This window comes from Camelus ferus, chromosome 16 (genome assembly GCF_009834535.1).
Source record: "Camelus ferus isolate YT-003-E chromosome 16, BCGSAC_Cfer_1.0, whole genome shotgun sequence".
NCBI lineage: Eukaryota > Metazoa > Chordata > Mammalia > Artiodactyla > Camelidae > Camelus > Camelus ferus.
Window position 1 is genome coordinate 25,492,820 of NC_045711.1, and position 11,801 is coordinate 25,504,620.

General features: G+C 48.8%; 1 protein-coding gene across 4 annotated transcripts; it reads left to right on the top strand.

Annotated features, from left to right (window-relative positions):
- The first annotated feature begins 1,050 nt into the window (after nucleotides 1-1,050).
- LOC102506466 (CMRF35-like molecule 2) lies at nucleotides 1,051-10,595 on the top strand. Of its 4 annotated transcripts, none has more exons than XM_032456903.1 (5): nucleotides 1,097-1,218; nucleotides 2,102-2,332; nucleotides 4,438-4,785; nucleotides 6,352-6,499; nucleotides 7,348-10,595. In XM_032456903.1, the coding sequence occupies exons 2-5, from the start codon at nucleotides 2,236-2,238 to the stop codon at nucleotides 7,586-7,588; spliced, it is 834 nt and encodes a 277-aa protein (XP_032312794.1). In that variant the 5' UTR covers nucleotides 1,097-1,218; nucleotides 2,102-2,235; the 3' UTR covers nucleotides 7,589-10,595. The 4 variants fall into 4 exon arrangements, with proteins under 4 accessions (XP_014423912.2, XP_006195624.2, XP_032312794.1 ...); XM_032456904.1 differs by having other exon boundaries at nucleotides 6,352-6,463; XM_014568426.2 differs by lacking the exon at nucleotides 2,102-2,332 and having other exon boundaries at nucleotides 1,051-1,218.
- Nucleotides 10,596-11,801: the final 1,206 nt, after the last annotated feature.

Here is an 11,801-nt window from a genome sequence, read left to right on the forward strand (position 1 = left end):
AAGGAATATATGCATGTTCGTGTTTGATTGAAAAATTGAGCTCTACCCTGGAAATTGACACAGCATTGCAAACTGACTATAACTCAGTAAAATAAAATTAAAAAACCACAATGCATATCCAATAAAAATAGAACTTAACACCTCAAAAAAAAAAAATAAAAGATAGTGAATGTAGAGGTTATGGAGAGCAACCTCTGGGGAAGAGAAGGAAAAGTAGAAGCAACTGATGGGATTGTCAGTGGAATTATATTTTCAGATACCTGTGTCTTAGAGAAAAATATGCTTCTGATGTGTCAGTTACATTGGAGGGAAGGTGCAGAGGGCTGAGAAACCAGGTGAGAAGCTGTTACAGTGGTCCAAGACCATCCTAAAAATATTTAACATTTACTGAACAATTTACTGTTCCAGGCACTGTGCCAAGTGCTTTGCTTTCATTCACTCATTTATTTCCCATAGGATAGGAATGAGTACTCTCACTCTACAGATGCAGAAACTGAGGGTGTGAGTGATTTAACAACATGCCCAAGGGTACATGGTTAGTAAATGATGGCAATGGGGCTTGTGTCTGAATTAGGTTAATAGTGTACATATAACTAGGAGAAGCTTCTCCACAGGAAGCTAGAAAGTTGAGTCTGGAGCCCAGAAGGGATATTAGGCTAAAGGAAGAGGAATGAGGTCATCTACATGGAAGTCATGGTTGAGAGAGATTTGGGGAGTCCTAGCCCCAGATCTTTAAGTGGCGGTGTTTTATGATCCAAAAGTAGGCAGCCAGAGAGGCGAGGTGGTTGATTAGACTAAGAAAGCAGCCCAAGACAGGAAGAGAGAGAGAGGCAAGGGACAAAGGGTCTCCTTTGTTGGAGTTTTTTGTATTTTGGGATTGACTTTCATGAAAACTCAGGGTGTGACCCAAACCTTATATTGTCACTAAATGAACCAAAAAACCAGCAGATTTCCCTTGCTGATTAGTCTTTTCTCTGAAGTGTCTTTTGCCATCCTTCCCCTTTTTTCTAAGGCTTCAAATTAGGAAGTAGCTAAGAGATTAAAAAGGAAGTGGATGAGAGAGAAATGCAAAGGAAAGTTGAACAAGTAGAAGGTGGCTGACGCAGGCTGTGTTGTAAACACCTGGATTCCAGCCGGGACCTGGATTTTCTGGGGATACCAGCCAGGGAGATAGGACCATGTGGTTGTCCCCAGCTCTGCTCCTTCTCTGCCTTCCAGGTGAGTGGAGCTGGGGGGGGGGGTGCTTTGGGAACCTGATGTTGCAGAGGGCAGACAGTGGGTGGAAGGTCTGTCCTGAGTTCACTTTGCCTCTGGGCAAAGTGTCAGCAGAAATGGGAAAGATACATCCATTTATCTATCTGTATATCCTTCTACATTCACCCACAGATCCTACATACCCTTTCTGAGCACCAACTGTGTGCCAGGACTGTTTTGCATGCTGTTATTAAGAGCAACTTCTGCACTCAGAGATTCATGGTTGAATGAGGGAGTCAGGTTACTATGCGACAGCATGGAACTTGGAGAGAAGAGATTCATTCACGTCTGAAGAGAATGCACAACAGGGGCCCCTAACTCTACTCTTAGAAGAATGTGGGTCTTCACTGAGGCATCACCGGAGGTTAGGCTTGAAGGATGAATGAGTTGGCTGAGTGAAAAATGGGAGTAGCTTATGCAAACGTGTGGAGAGAGTAGAGACCATGGAAAGCTCAGGAATTAGCAAAAGTTCTATTTTGTCAGAGCTTAGCTTAAAAGGGTAGGAAAGGTTTATTAGAAGGAATTAATAAAGGGTCTGGGATGCCAATCTAAGCTTCCACCTTAAATGCTCCCTGGAATAAGCTAATAAAATTGTCTCTCAAAGGTTGGACTTTCAGAAGAGAAAATCTTTATAAAGGCATTCAGAGTGCATGAGAGCACATTTTTCTGTGGGAAGTAAATTTATAATAAAAAATCAGAGGGTTTAATAACATCTGTAGAATAATTTTTATGTTGGGTTCCCTCATGAAACAGAACTTGCCCAACATTACAGACTTTTCCAGAAAATTGGATGGAAAAGGCAGAGATTTAAGAGAAGACCAGCTGAGTGACACTGACCAAAACTTAGATTTCTTATCAGGAAAATGAGAGTGGATTAGATGATCGTCAAGGTCTCCTAAGGCTCATCGAGATCTTACACTCAGAAAGACATGTCAAAGTGATGCATCTCGTTACACATGAGAGGTGTCCAAAATGTCTTAAATGATGATGACAATGACCACGGATGTTTTGCGAATGATTAATAAAGTGGGCACCCAAGCAGTGGTGGCTGGAGGCAGCTTGCACTGGCTCACGAGAGGTGAGTGTGTTTTCCCAACACCACGTTCAGTTACAGCATGTTATTACCTTGAAATCAGTCATGGCGAGAATGTTTACACCTTGGAAACTGGCAAATCAGGGCTTCTTCCCCACCCTTCCCCAGAGAGCTGGTTTAATAGCGTGTCATTGCTATTTTTTTTTTGGCAGGGGGGAAGTAATTAGGTTTATTTATTTGTCTTTCAATGGAGGTACTGGTGATTGAACCCAGGACCTCGTGCATGCTAAGCACGCACTCTACCACTAAGCTATATCCTCCTCTTAGCATGTCGTTGCTTTTTAAAATCTTCTTCCTTAAATCTGATAAAATGACTTAAATGCTCCAGTCTGGGTGCAGTTAAACTGAAGATGGAAACCTCTTTCCACCCCTTTATGTGGAACTGGCTGATGTCTCCAGCCCTACAAGTTTATTTTTCCATCTAGGGTACATTTGCAGCTGACATTCCTCATGGGTTCAGATTAAAACACTGAAGTCATTTGTAAAGATTAAAATTTCAGTTCATCTTTTTCATCCCAGCTCCTGATCCAGCTCCCTCCTATCTTTCCCAGCATTCTCCTCCACCCCTGCACCCATCTGGGGTCATAAACACTGTTTGGGAAAATGTGATTACTTTAAATTTATGGAGGACACCCAAGAGGGTTGTACTGCTAATCTGAGAATGGGGAATGAGGGAGGGATATAAAGAAAGATGTTGAGGGCAATTCCAGAACAAGGAGAGAAAGGATGAAACTGGAGGAAGAGAATTCCCATATTAAGTAAGCAAGGATAGAACTCTTGTTTATTATGTGCTTTACAACCTACAAACACTTTCAAACCTATGACACAATTTAACCCTCTGAGCAACTTTAGGACCCAGGCAGGACAGTTAGCATTATCCCCATTTTACAGATAAGATGGTAAAGGGCTTAGCCTATGACATATCAACTAAGTAAAAGGATTGAAAATGAAATTCAGATCTGCCTCCTCCCAGGGCTCTTCCCTCTGGCCGTGGAGATATCTAGAATCTCCATGCTGGTAGTATTCACAAAACTGCTCAAGGTGCTTTCTGCAGATCGCTCTGCTACCCCATCTACTGCTTCCATTGTGAACTGATCGCTCTCCTACACTAGCTCCCATGGACTGCAAGCCACCAGCAAAGCACTTTTATTAAAAAATACATGTATGCATCTATATAATCCTATATAAAGCCTGCGAATCTTGCATTCAGACAGCATTCTAGCAGAACAGAGGAGAGTACTCTTCTGGAATGAACAGAATCTTCTTTTTTCTTGACTTTAGGTGCCCAAAATCAGATTGGTCACGGCTCAATACCTTGCCATCATTGGTCCATGCAAAGCCCTTTTTTATATAATATAATAATGTGTAGTTTAACAAGCATCTGTGAACTCATTGGCCAACTTAAGAACTAGAAAGCTACCAACAACAGCTTTCTTCTCAGTCCAATCCTGTTTCCTCTTTCAAACACCAGTAACTTGATATCATTTGTCAACACCCTGCATGAATATTTGCTTCTGACATATTTATGTGTTGGATAGAAAATTGGGCTAAGGTATTAAAAGCCACCTTCTAAATCTGAAGGTCTGTGATGAAACCCAGAGATTTGCTTCTCCTCCCTTGAGAACACATGGAGAGCAGAATAAACAAGAAGTTACACTTTTAAAGAATAAATTTGAGTTACCAAAAAACCCAAAAAACAACCCCCCCCCAAAAAAAAACTGGGATGCAGAGGCCTCACTCCAAATCTCATGCCTGGCAAGGGCTGCAGGGCTAAGGACAGGGCAGGACAGCCGGCAATCCCTGGTCCCACCTCCAGCTTTGTTCCTACTCTCCCTCTCCCCAAGGGGCAGGGCCCCTGTGCAGTTACGCAGCATTTCTGGGCTTACAGGGCCCAGGTCTGTACTGGTTCTGCTGACCACAGTTTCCAGACCCTCTGGTTTAGATCTTAAGCTCAGGTGTCCCTCCAGATCCCATCCCCCAGCCTAGAACAGTCCACACCTCCATGGTAACTTTCCCCTTGGGCTTTAAGCAGGTAGCTGCTGCTGAGGACCTTTGGGATGGAGTCCTGGGATGTGGCTTGTGTTTTCCAGGCTGCTTGTCCCTGACGGGCCCCAGCTCTGTGATGGGAACCATGGGAGGCTCTCTGAGAGTGTGGTGTCAGTACGAGAAGGCGTACAAGGGGTATAACAAATACTGGTGCAGAGGAAAGTATGACACCTCATGTGACATCATTGTGGAGACCAAAGGAGAAGAGAAAGAAGAAAGGAATGGCCGCGTGTCCATCAGAGACTACGCTGATGACCTCACCTTCACAGTGACCATGGAGAACCTCAATGCTAATGACGCTGGATCCTACTGGTGTAAAATTCAGAGAGTCTGGATCCTGGACGCGTTGTCATATGACCCCTCAGTCCAGGTTAATGTGTCTGTTTTCCCAGGTAAGAGCTCCCCTTGGTCCAGCAGCAGAGCTTATGGGATATCACTGGACCTGGGGACAAAGATGGGTGCTCTACTGAAGAGTGTCTCTGGGTCCTGTCCTCTGTCTCAGTAGCGTTGGGAAGAGTCTATAATATGGGCAGGGAGAAAGGGGGCTGATCCTTCAGCCTTGGCATGTGTTGCAGGCATAGCTCGAGGTGCCCTAATTCTCATAGAGTCTGGGCCTCACCGCATTACCTGGGAGGCCCCTCCATGCTGAGCCAAGGCTGTTTCCACTCTGCCTTTCAGCAGCTGTACTCTGCATACATACATCTTCAGCTTGCTCACAGAACATTGCCTCTACCACTCTGTCCTGGAGTTGATCTCACTCCTGTGTCAGGAGGCAGGCTCTCAGAGTGGAAGCCACTCTTTCTCCTATTCCCCATATGCCATATGGCCATGAAGTCGTGGCCCCATTCTCCCAACCTCCCATCACAACTTCCAACCTAACACTTTCCCACCTGCTTCCTTTAAAATTTGTGTCATGTGGCCACACCCACCCTCTTCCTCTCCCTAACATGGCCATCCATTGGCTTCCAGATTATTCCTCAACCTTCAGTGGGAACCTAGCAATTTCTCCACCCCAGTCCCTGGCATCATCTTGGGAGGTTTTCATGAATAACTTGTTAAACATCCTTGTCTCAGATTCTATGACTCTCAACTTCAGTGTCCTGCATTTCCACTCTTTCAGAATCCAACTCCATGGCAACAATGCACATCTTGTTGTCACCCTGAACTGGTCCATGTCCACCAACCTCAAACATTTTACTTTCTCACAATGTTCCATGCATCAGCCCTCCTGTGCCTTCACCCTACTAACCCCATTCTCAAGCTCACACACACTTCTGGTCCTTTGACCCCCTTCTCCGTTTTCTCCCAATGAGGTCTTGCTTCCCCCTTCCCCGCCCTGACCTCACTTCCCTCCTAAGCCAGCTCCAGCCTTCACGGTAGACTCTATATACTTCTCTTACCAGTACCGTCAACTCTCACGCACCATTTTCCTATCTGCCTTTTGAAACTCTTACCCCTGGATCCATCCTAAAATTACCCTCAGTGTGTGTCCGAGACTGAGGTTTCTTTGGATGCAGGGCTTTCAGTGATAAAACTGCAAAAGTCCCAGGCAAACTAGGGCAAGTTGGTCACCCTACCTAAAATCCATCAGCAGAACCGGGACAGACCTGGTCCCTGTGAGCCCCGTCCCACAGTCTCTGTGAGGCTTCTGGGCCACAGGATGAGCTGCCTTCTTCAGACTCATTCCTGCCCTTCCTTCCTCTGGGGCTCTTCACCAGGCTGGGGAAGCCCCTGAGAGACCCCTGCTCTCACCCCAGCCAGAGTCAGACCTGAGATGGAGAAAGGTGGCACTTACGGCCAGGTCTGGAAAAGTCTCATGTGCTCAGGAGGTGGTCTAGCCACAGGGCAACTCCCAAGTCCTTTCTGTGAGTGGATGATTCCTTGCGACATGAGATCCAAGCAGTTGTTAGTACATGGCTGGGGAGAGAGCAGTGCCTGATGTGTGATTTTATCTACAGCACCAAGTACAACCACAGGGCGGACCACATGTCCAGCTGCACCTGCTCCTTTCCCGACCGTGAATGCTGGGCAGAGCCTCAGCACCAAGGAGGTGTCAACACGCTGCACAAGGTCATGGCTCAAGGCCTGGAGACCACGGAGGAGGGGGTCAGCAGCCTTAGGGGACCCTGGGGTGGGGGTTGGCAGCACACCAGGACCTTTTAATCTCACTTTCTGCTGGGTTTTCCTCCAAATCCGGTCCTAATTTTTATATTCTCCAAAGCTGCATTGGGATTCTGAGTGGAAAATGTCACCTCTTCTGTGAACGTCCTCCCCTGTGGTGCAGCTGCAGGGACACAGACAGAGGCTGGTTTCAGGTGGACGAGCAGCCCCTCCTCCCACTCCCACCCCTCCCCTTCTCCTGCCTCAACCAGTTCTGGACTTGGGGTCCTGGTTCCCTGGTCCCTAAGCTGGGCCCACTTCCAGAGGTCTTTGCTGTAACAAAGACCCTGCTACCAGGACGTGCTTTGTGGGGTCTGTGGGGAGATGGGCTGGCTCTAAGTTGAAGTTTGGGTCTGTTCTCCTCCTCCCAAAGGCGCTCAGAAAAGGCTGTGATGCTGCTGCCATACCCTGAAGGGAAGGGAACTGAGGGACAAGGGCTTTACGCAGGGGTGAGGGTTGGTTAATACGTCAGCTGATAAAGGAAAGCTCTGTGTGTGTGGGTGGGGGGGGAAGGGACAGAGACGTTAAGCTTGAGAGCAGACTTCTGGAAAGCAGCCACCACCTGGGCCTCTCTTCTCTCTTTGCTCCATCACCTCTCCCTAAGGAGAGTCCTGAGGGCGTTTCCTGACCAAAAGAGGAGCGCTGACAGGGTCCCTGGAGAGGGTCTGCCTGGCGTGGGTCTTTTCCGGGTTTGATTCTGAGTTATCCAGGCTTTAGAGTCAGGGCACAGGGAGAGGTGGAGAGAGAGGTGGTGAGAGGAGGCAGCTCATTTCTTGTCACTGTGTCCCCTGCAGGTCCCTCTTCAGCAGCGTCCACTTCCTGCTCCTGATCTTCCTGAAGCTGCCCCTGTTCCTGAGCATGGTTGGCGCTGTCCTCTGGGTGAACAGACCTCACAGAGGCCCTGGAGGGAGAGACAGTCAGCCTGAGCAGGGGAATCCTGTGCAGCGCACCATCCCCAGGAATGCCCTGTCCAGGAATACAGCCCTTCAGACTGGACAAGGGAGACCTTTGGACTCTGGACTCCAGGACGGCTAGGCAGCAGAGCGTGGTCTGGAGGGACTCAGGTCTTCTGGGGGAAGTGGTCAAGGGAGAGTCCTGGATCTTAGAAGACACTTGCTCTGAGCCCTTAGGAGGAGGAGGGCTGGGCCTCCTCTGCCCCTGTTTGCAGTCCTCTTTTCTCCTCCACAGACCCCCTGGTTCCTTGCCCTCTTGCCCACCTCCCAAAGGCAAGAATCCTCTGGAAGTTGCATGCTCAGAAGCCTGGCCTTTTTCTCCTCTCCTTGGCACAAAGGCTTCTCAGCTCAGTGTCCCCAGGGAAATAAACACCTCCTTCTTGCAGACAGGAGGTTCTCTGAGGACACAGCACTCACAGCTTCAGTCCTGGGCTCATAGGACCCCCACCCCCTCCTCAGGGACCGTCCCAGGGGAGTTTGGCCCTGACAGAGTGTGATCACGAAGCTTCCCTCTGTCTTGCACCCTTGGGCTTCTTCCTCCCTTCCAACTCCTCTTGGGTCTCACTGGGCTTCAATCTCCCTCCTCTTTTTGTCCCTATGACCAATGCATCTCTGCCTGGCTCAGCCATGGCTGAGCATCTTCAATTTAAAGTTCTGGGGCCAGCTGGAGCAGTACTAGGAAAAGGAGGCAGTGGGTGCCCCTGTGTCACTTTTGGAAATCCTTGACTTGGAGGGTCTCCTGTGCATGGAGTTGACAGAGAGTCCGGCTTGATCCATGTTAGGAGAAGTCTGACCGTCTGTTGACAATTAACCCTTTTCACAGAAGAGGCAGATGTGTTTCCAGGCGCAGGTGCAGGTGCAGGTGCAGGTGTGGGACACAGAGGTGAGGAAATAACTTTTACCACATTGGGATGGTATGAGCCACAGCCACTACAGGCAAACCTAGCCCAGGAAAGGGCTCAGTTGGTTTTTGAATGCTTGTCTGCTGCTCTATCCCTGAGTTTGCAAGGAGAAGTTGCACAGTCTGTCACAAGCAAGCGTCACCATTTCCACTCAACTTTCTGCATCCAGACCAATCCTTTCCTCTGGGAGCTCCTCTGAGCATTGAGTTCTCATGCAGGGATGCCTCTCTCCGAGCCTGAGCGCTGATTGGCTCCCACAAGGGTGGGGACATTCATGGCATCTCAAGGAGATCTGGGGCTGGCCCCAAACTCAGCTGAAGGAAAAATTCAATCTAAAGAGGCTCATAATAATAATAATAATAATAATAATAATAATAATAATAATAATAATAATAATAATAATAATAATAATAATAATAATAATAATAAGATACACAGGGTGATGTAGGCAACATAATAATGAGCAAGAGAGGAGATTATGATGCACTTTATAAAAAAGATAAGCTCACAAGTCAATGTAGCATAAGAAGGCTGGTAAGAGCCATAGCACAGTCACCAGCAAGATGCCTCACGATGTCAGAGGGGAAAACATTATGTCATATTGGATGGATCAGTGGAAGGAGGTGACACTGGAGAATGATGTTAAAGGAGGTGTAGAATGTCAGCCGACTGGGGTGGGAGTGGGGTGGAGAGGAAGAAGAGAGAGAGAGGACGTACTTAGAGCAGCAGCAGCATAAGTGAAAACTGAGAGGCAGAAAATCACCATAATAGTCACCCGTAGAGGACTTGTCAGCAAACAGAGTGTGATTGTCACAGTTTCTCGTGGTGGAAGTGTGTCGGGGGTGGGTGTGTGAAACTGTGGCAATGCCGTGGTAGCTGACTTAGGGGAACTAAGGTGGGGCTGTGCCATCAGGGGTTTGGGGGAAGCAAAGCATCTAGGTTGGCCAGGACCCCACTGCAGGTCTGTGTGAGGATCTGAGGAGGTGGTTGCCAGCAAAGCAGCATGAAGTGTGGAGCAGGGCTGGGAGGTAAAGGCTCCAGAGGCCGGGGAGGAGGGAGCAATGGAGACTCGTTGGATCTGCACTTTGGGAAGAACACAGCGCTCAAGGCTCACACCCAGCCTCACTGAGAAACAGCCCCACCTTAACACCCCTTCCAGGCAGCCCCACCACCGTGCACATCAGACCCTTCCTGCCCTGGGCCATGGTCCCTCCCTGAGTCAGACCCTCTGCCCCTCTTTCAGGACAGCTTCCTCTGTGGTCCTGAGTCACTGTGAAGCAGAGGCCGCTGCAGGGAGGTGATAAGGAAGGAGAAATGCTTTTTGCCTTCACTTCTTTTTGTCCCAGATGCTTCCTCTCCTGCCTCTTTGCATACTTCCCTTGGCTCTGGACTGTTGGCCACTGTACTGCACCGAAATCCCTTATTCTAATGACCTCCTAAGTGACGTTCCCACACATCTCCCCTCTTAGGTGCTTCCCTCCCTCTGTCCCCAGCTCCCTCTCCCTCTCTTCTCTCTTCTTTGCTGAATCCCTCTCCTTGCCCTTGGGTCCCTGCACCCCCACCCCTCTCCCTAGCACCACCTCCACGCACAGGACTGTCACATGTGCATCTCTAGCCAACCTCGTCTCTGGCTCAGTTCTTGACTTTCAAAGTCAATGCTGTTTTGTGGAACTACCTACCCTGTTAGCCGCTCAGATGGGCTCAAAATGATAGCCCTTGTCATCACCAGTCCTCAAACTGAAATGTCACACTTGGTTCGTGGGTTAGGGCTTCCCTTCCCACCTGCCTCCGCCAGACTAGCCTTCCCAAGATGTAGCCAACCGAGTCTTCTTCCTGCCACTTCTCACCCTCAGAGGGCCTTGCAGGGATCGGGGGCTTGGAGGTGAAGTGACAAAGGGCTGTGCCTACAGGAGCAAGAGAGGGTGTGGTGGGCCAGTTCCGGGGAGGGAAGGGTGAGGGAGGAAGAGGCTGAACAGCTTCTGTTTGTGTTTACATCTGAGGGCTGAGCCTTCTTCTGGGATTGGGTGTTCCAGTGAGCCCTGGCGCTATTGCCTGCAGCCAAGAACTTATGAAGGGGCCGGGGACAGGACTGCAGGAAACATCGACCCCCTTCCTCCCTCCCTCCCTTCCATTCTTAACAATTTTATTGAAGTGTAATTGGGATAAAATTGACTGCATACATTGAAAGTGCACAGTTGGAAGATTTTTTCTTGCTGTTTTTATTATTTTTCAAATTTTACGTATTGTAAGATTCATTTTGTTGTGATGTACAGTTCTGTGAATTTTTCACACATGCATTATTTCATGAAACCACCATCACACACATGCAACATAACTCCATCACTTTCCCCCAAACGTCTTTAACTGTGAATTCCATTTCTTAAATGGCAGGCAGTCAAGCTGGTGAAATTAGGAATTTTTAGGTGCTGATCTGGCTTCTGAGAACTGGGGTTCCAACTTAGTTCAGCTTTCCCAGCCTTGGAGGTGCATTCGGATCTGGCCCGTGCGCGCCCCCCAGCGGCCTGTCTGTGGCCCTGTTGGTGATCTTCCCCAAAGTTCTCAGTCTTGGGTATTTTCAAGGTCCCACTGGGGCACAGAGTTTAGGAGACGGGTGGATGGCAGCGAGCTGGGAGTTCTAGTAGGGTCCCTTTCTTGAGCTGCTCTCTCTTCTTGATCTCCCCGACCCCCCTTCCAGCTTTCAGAGCCCTCCACCCCACTTCCTGGTCTTTTGGCTGGAAAGCTGCGGTTTTCTCACCTCTGTTACCTGTGTACTTCCTGTGGCCAAGTCCAGGGTCAAGCAGAGGGTGAATAAAGGCAGAGAACATGCCACGACATCCCCCACCCCCCTTCTTCAGACCATGGTTCCTCTGCTCAGAGAGGGCTCTCCTCTTTCAGGGCTCTAGGTGTTGGAAATTCCAGCTGCTGCAGTGGAGTTGCAGCTTCTGCCCTGAGGCTTGCTGGGGCTGGGTGGGAGGGAAAGAGAACAAACAACAAACTCCACCCTTTTATTGTCCCCTCCGGCTCCCTTTTTCCGATCATCCTGGACTCTTACAGTCCCTGATGAGTGTGCAGTTTCAGCATCTGGGCTGCAGGGTTCACACTCAGGCAGGCAGATCTAGAGGAAACAGAACCAGAAAAATCACAGCTGGATTGGCCCTACTTCTGGTTGCGTTCCCCAATCCTTCAGGTGCCACCTATTCAGCAGAATTCTTAGATAGCTGCTCCACGCATGCATCCAGCCTGGGTTCTTATTTCCATCACTTAGATTACTCTTTCCGGATAAGACGAAATCTTACCCGGAACTGGAAGCTGCACCGTCAATGTGCGAGAGCAAAAAGCTGGAAACAGGCTCAACGGCCATCACTGCAGGAACAGTTAATTGTGGTGAAGCAC

Bases quoted from the DNA above. Each gene is read 5' to 3' on its own strand.
- LOC102506466 (XM_032456903.1), top strand. From the start codon at position 2,236: ATGATGATGACAATGACCACGGATGTTTTGCGAATGATTAATAAAGTG. The intron at 4,786-6,351 runs GTAAGAGCTCCC...TTTTATCTACAG, and splicing joins TAATGTGTCTGTTTTCCCAG to CACCAAGTACAACCACAGGG. The intron at 6,500-7,347 runs GTCAGCAGCCTT...TGTCCCCTGCAG, and splicing joins TGGAGACCACGGAGGAGGGG to GTCCCTCTTCAGCAGCGTCC.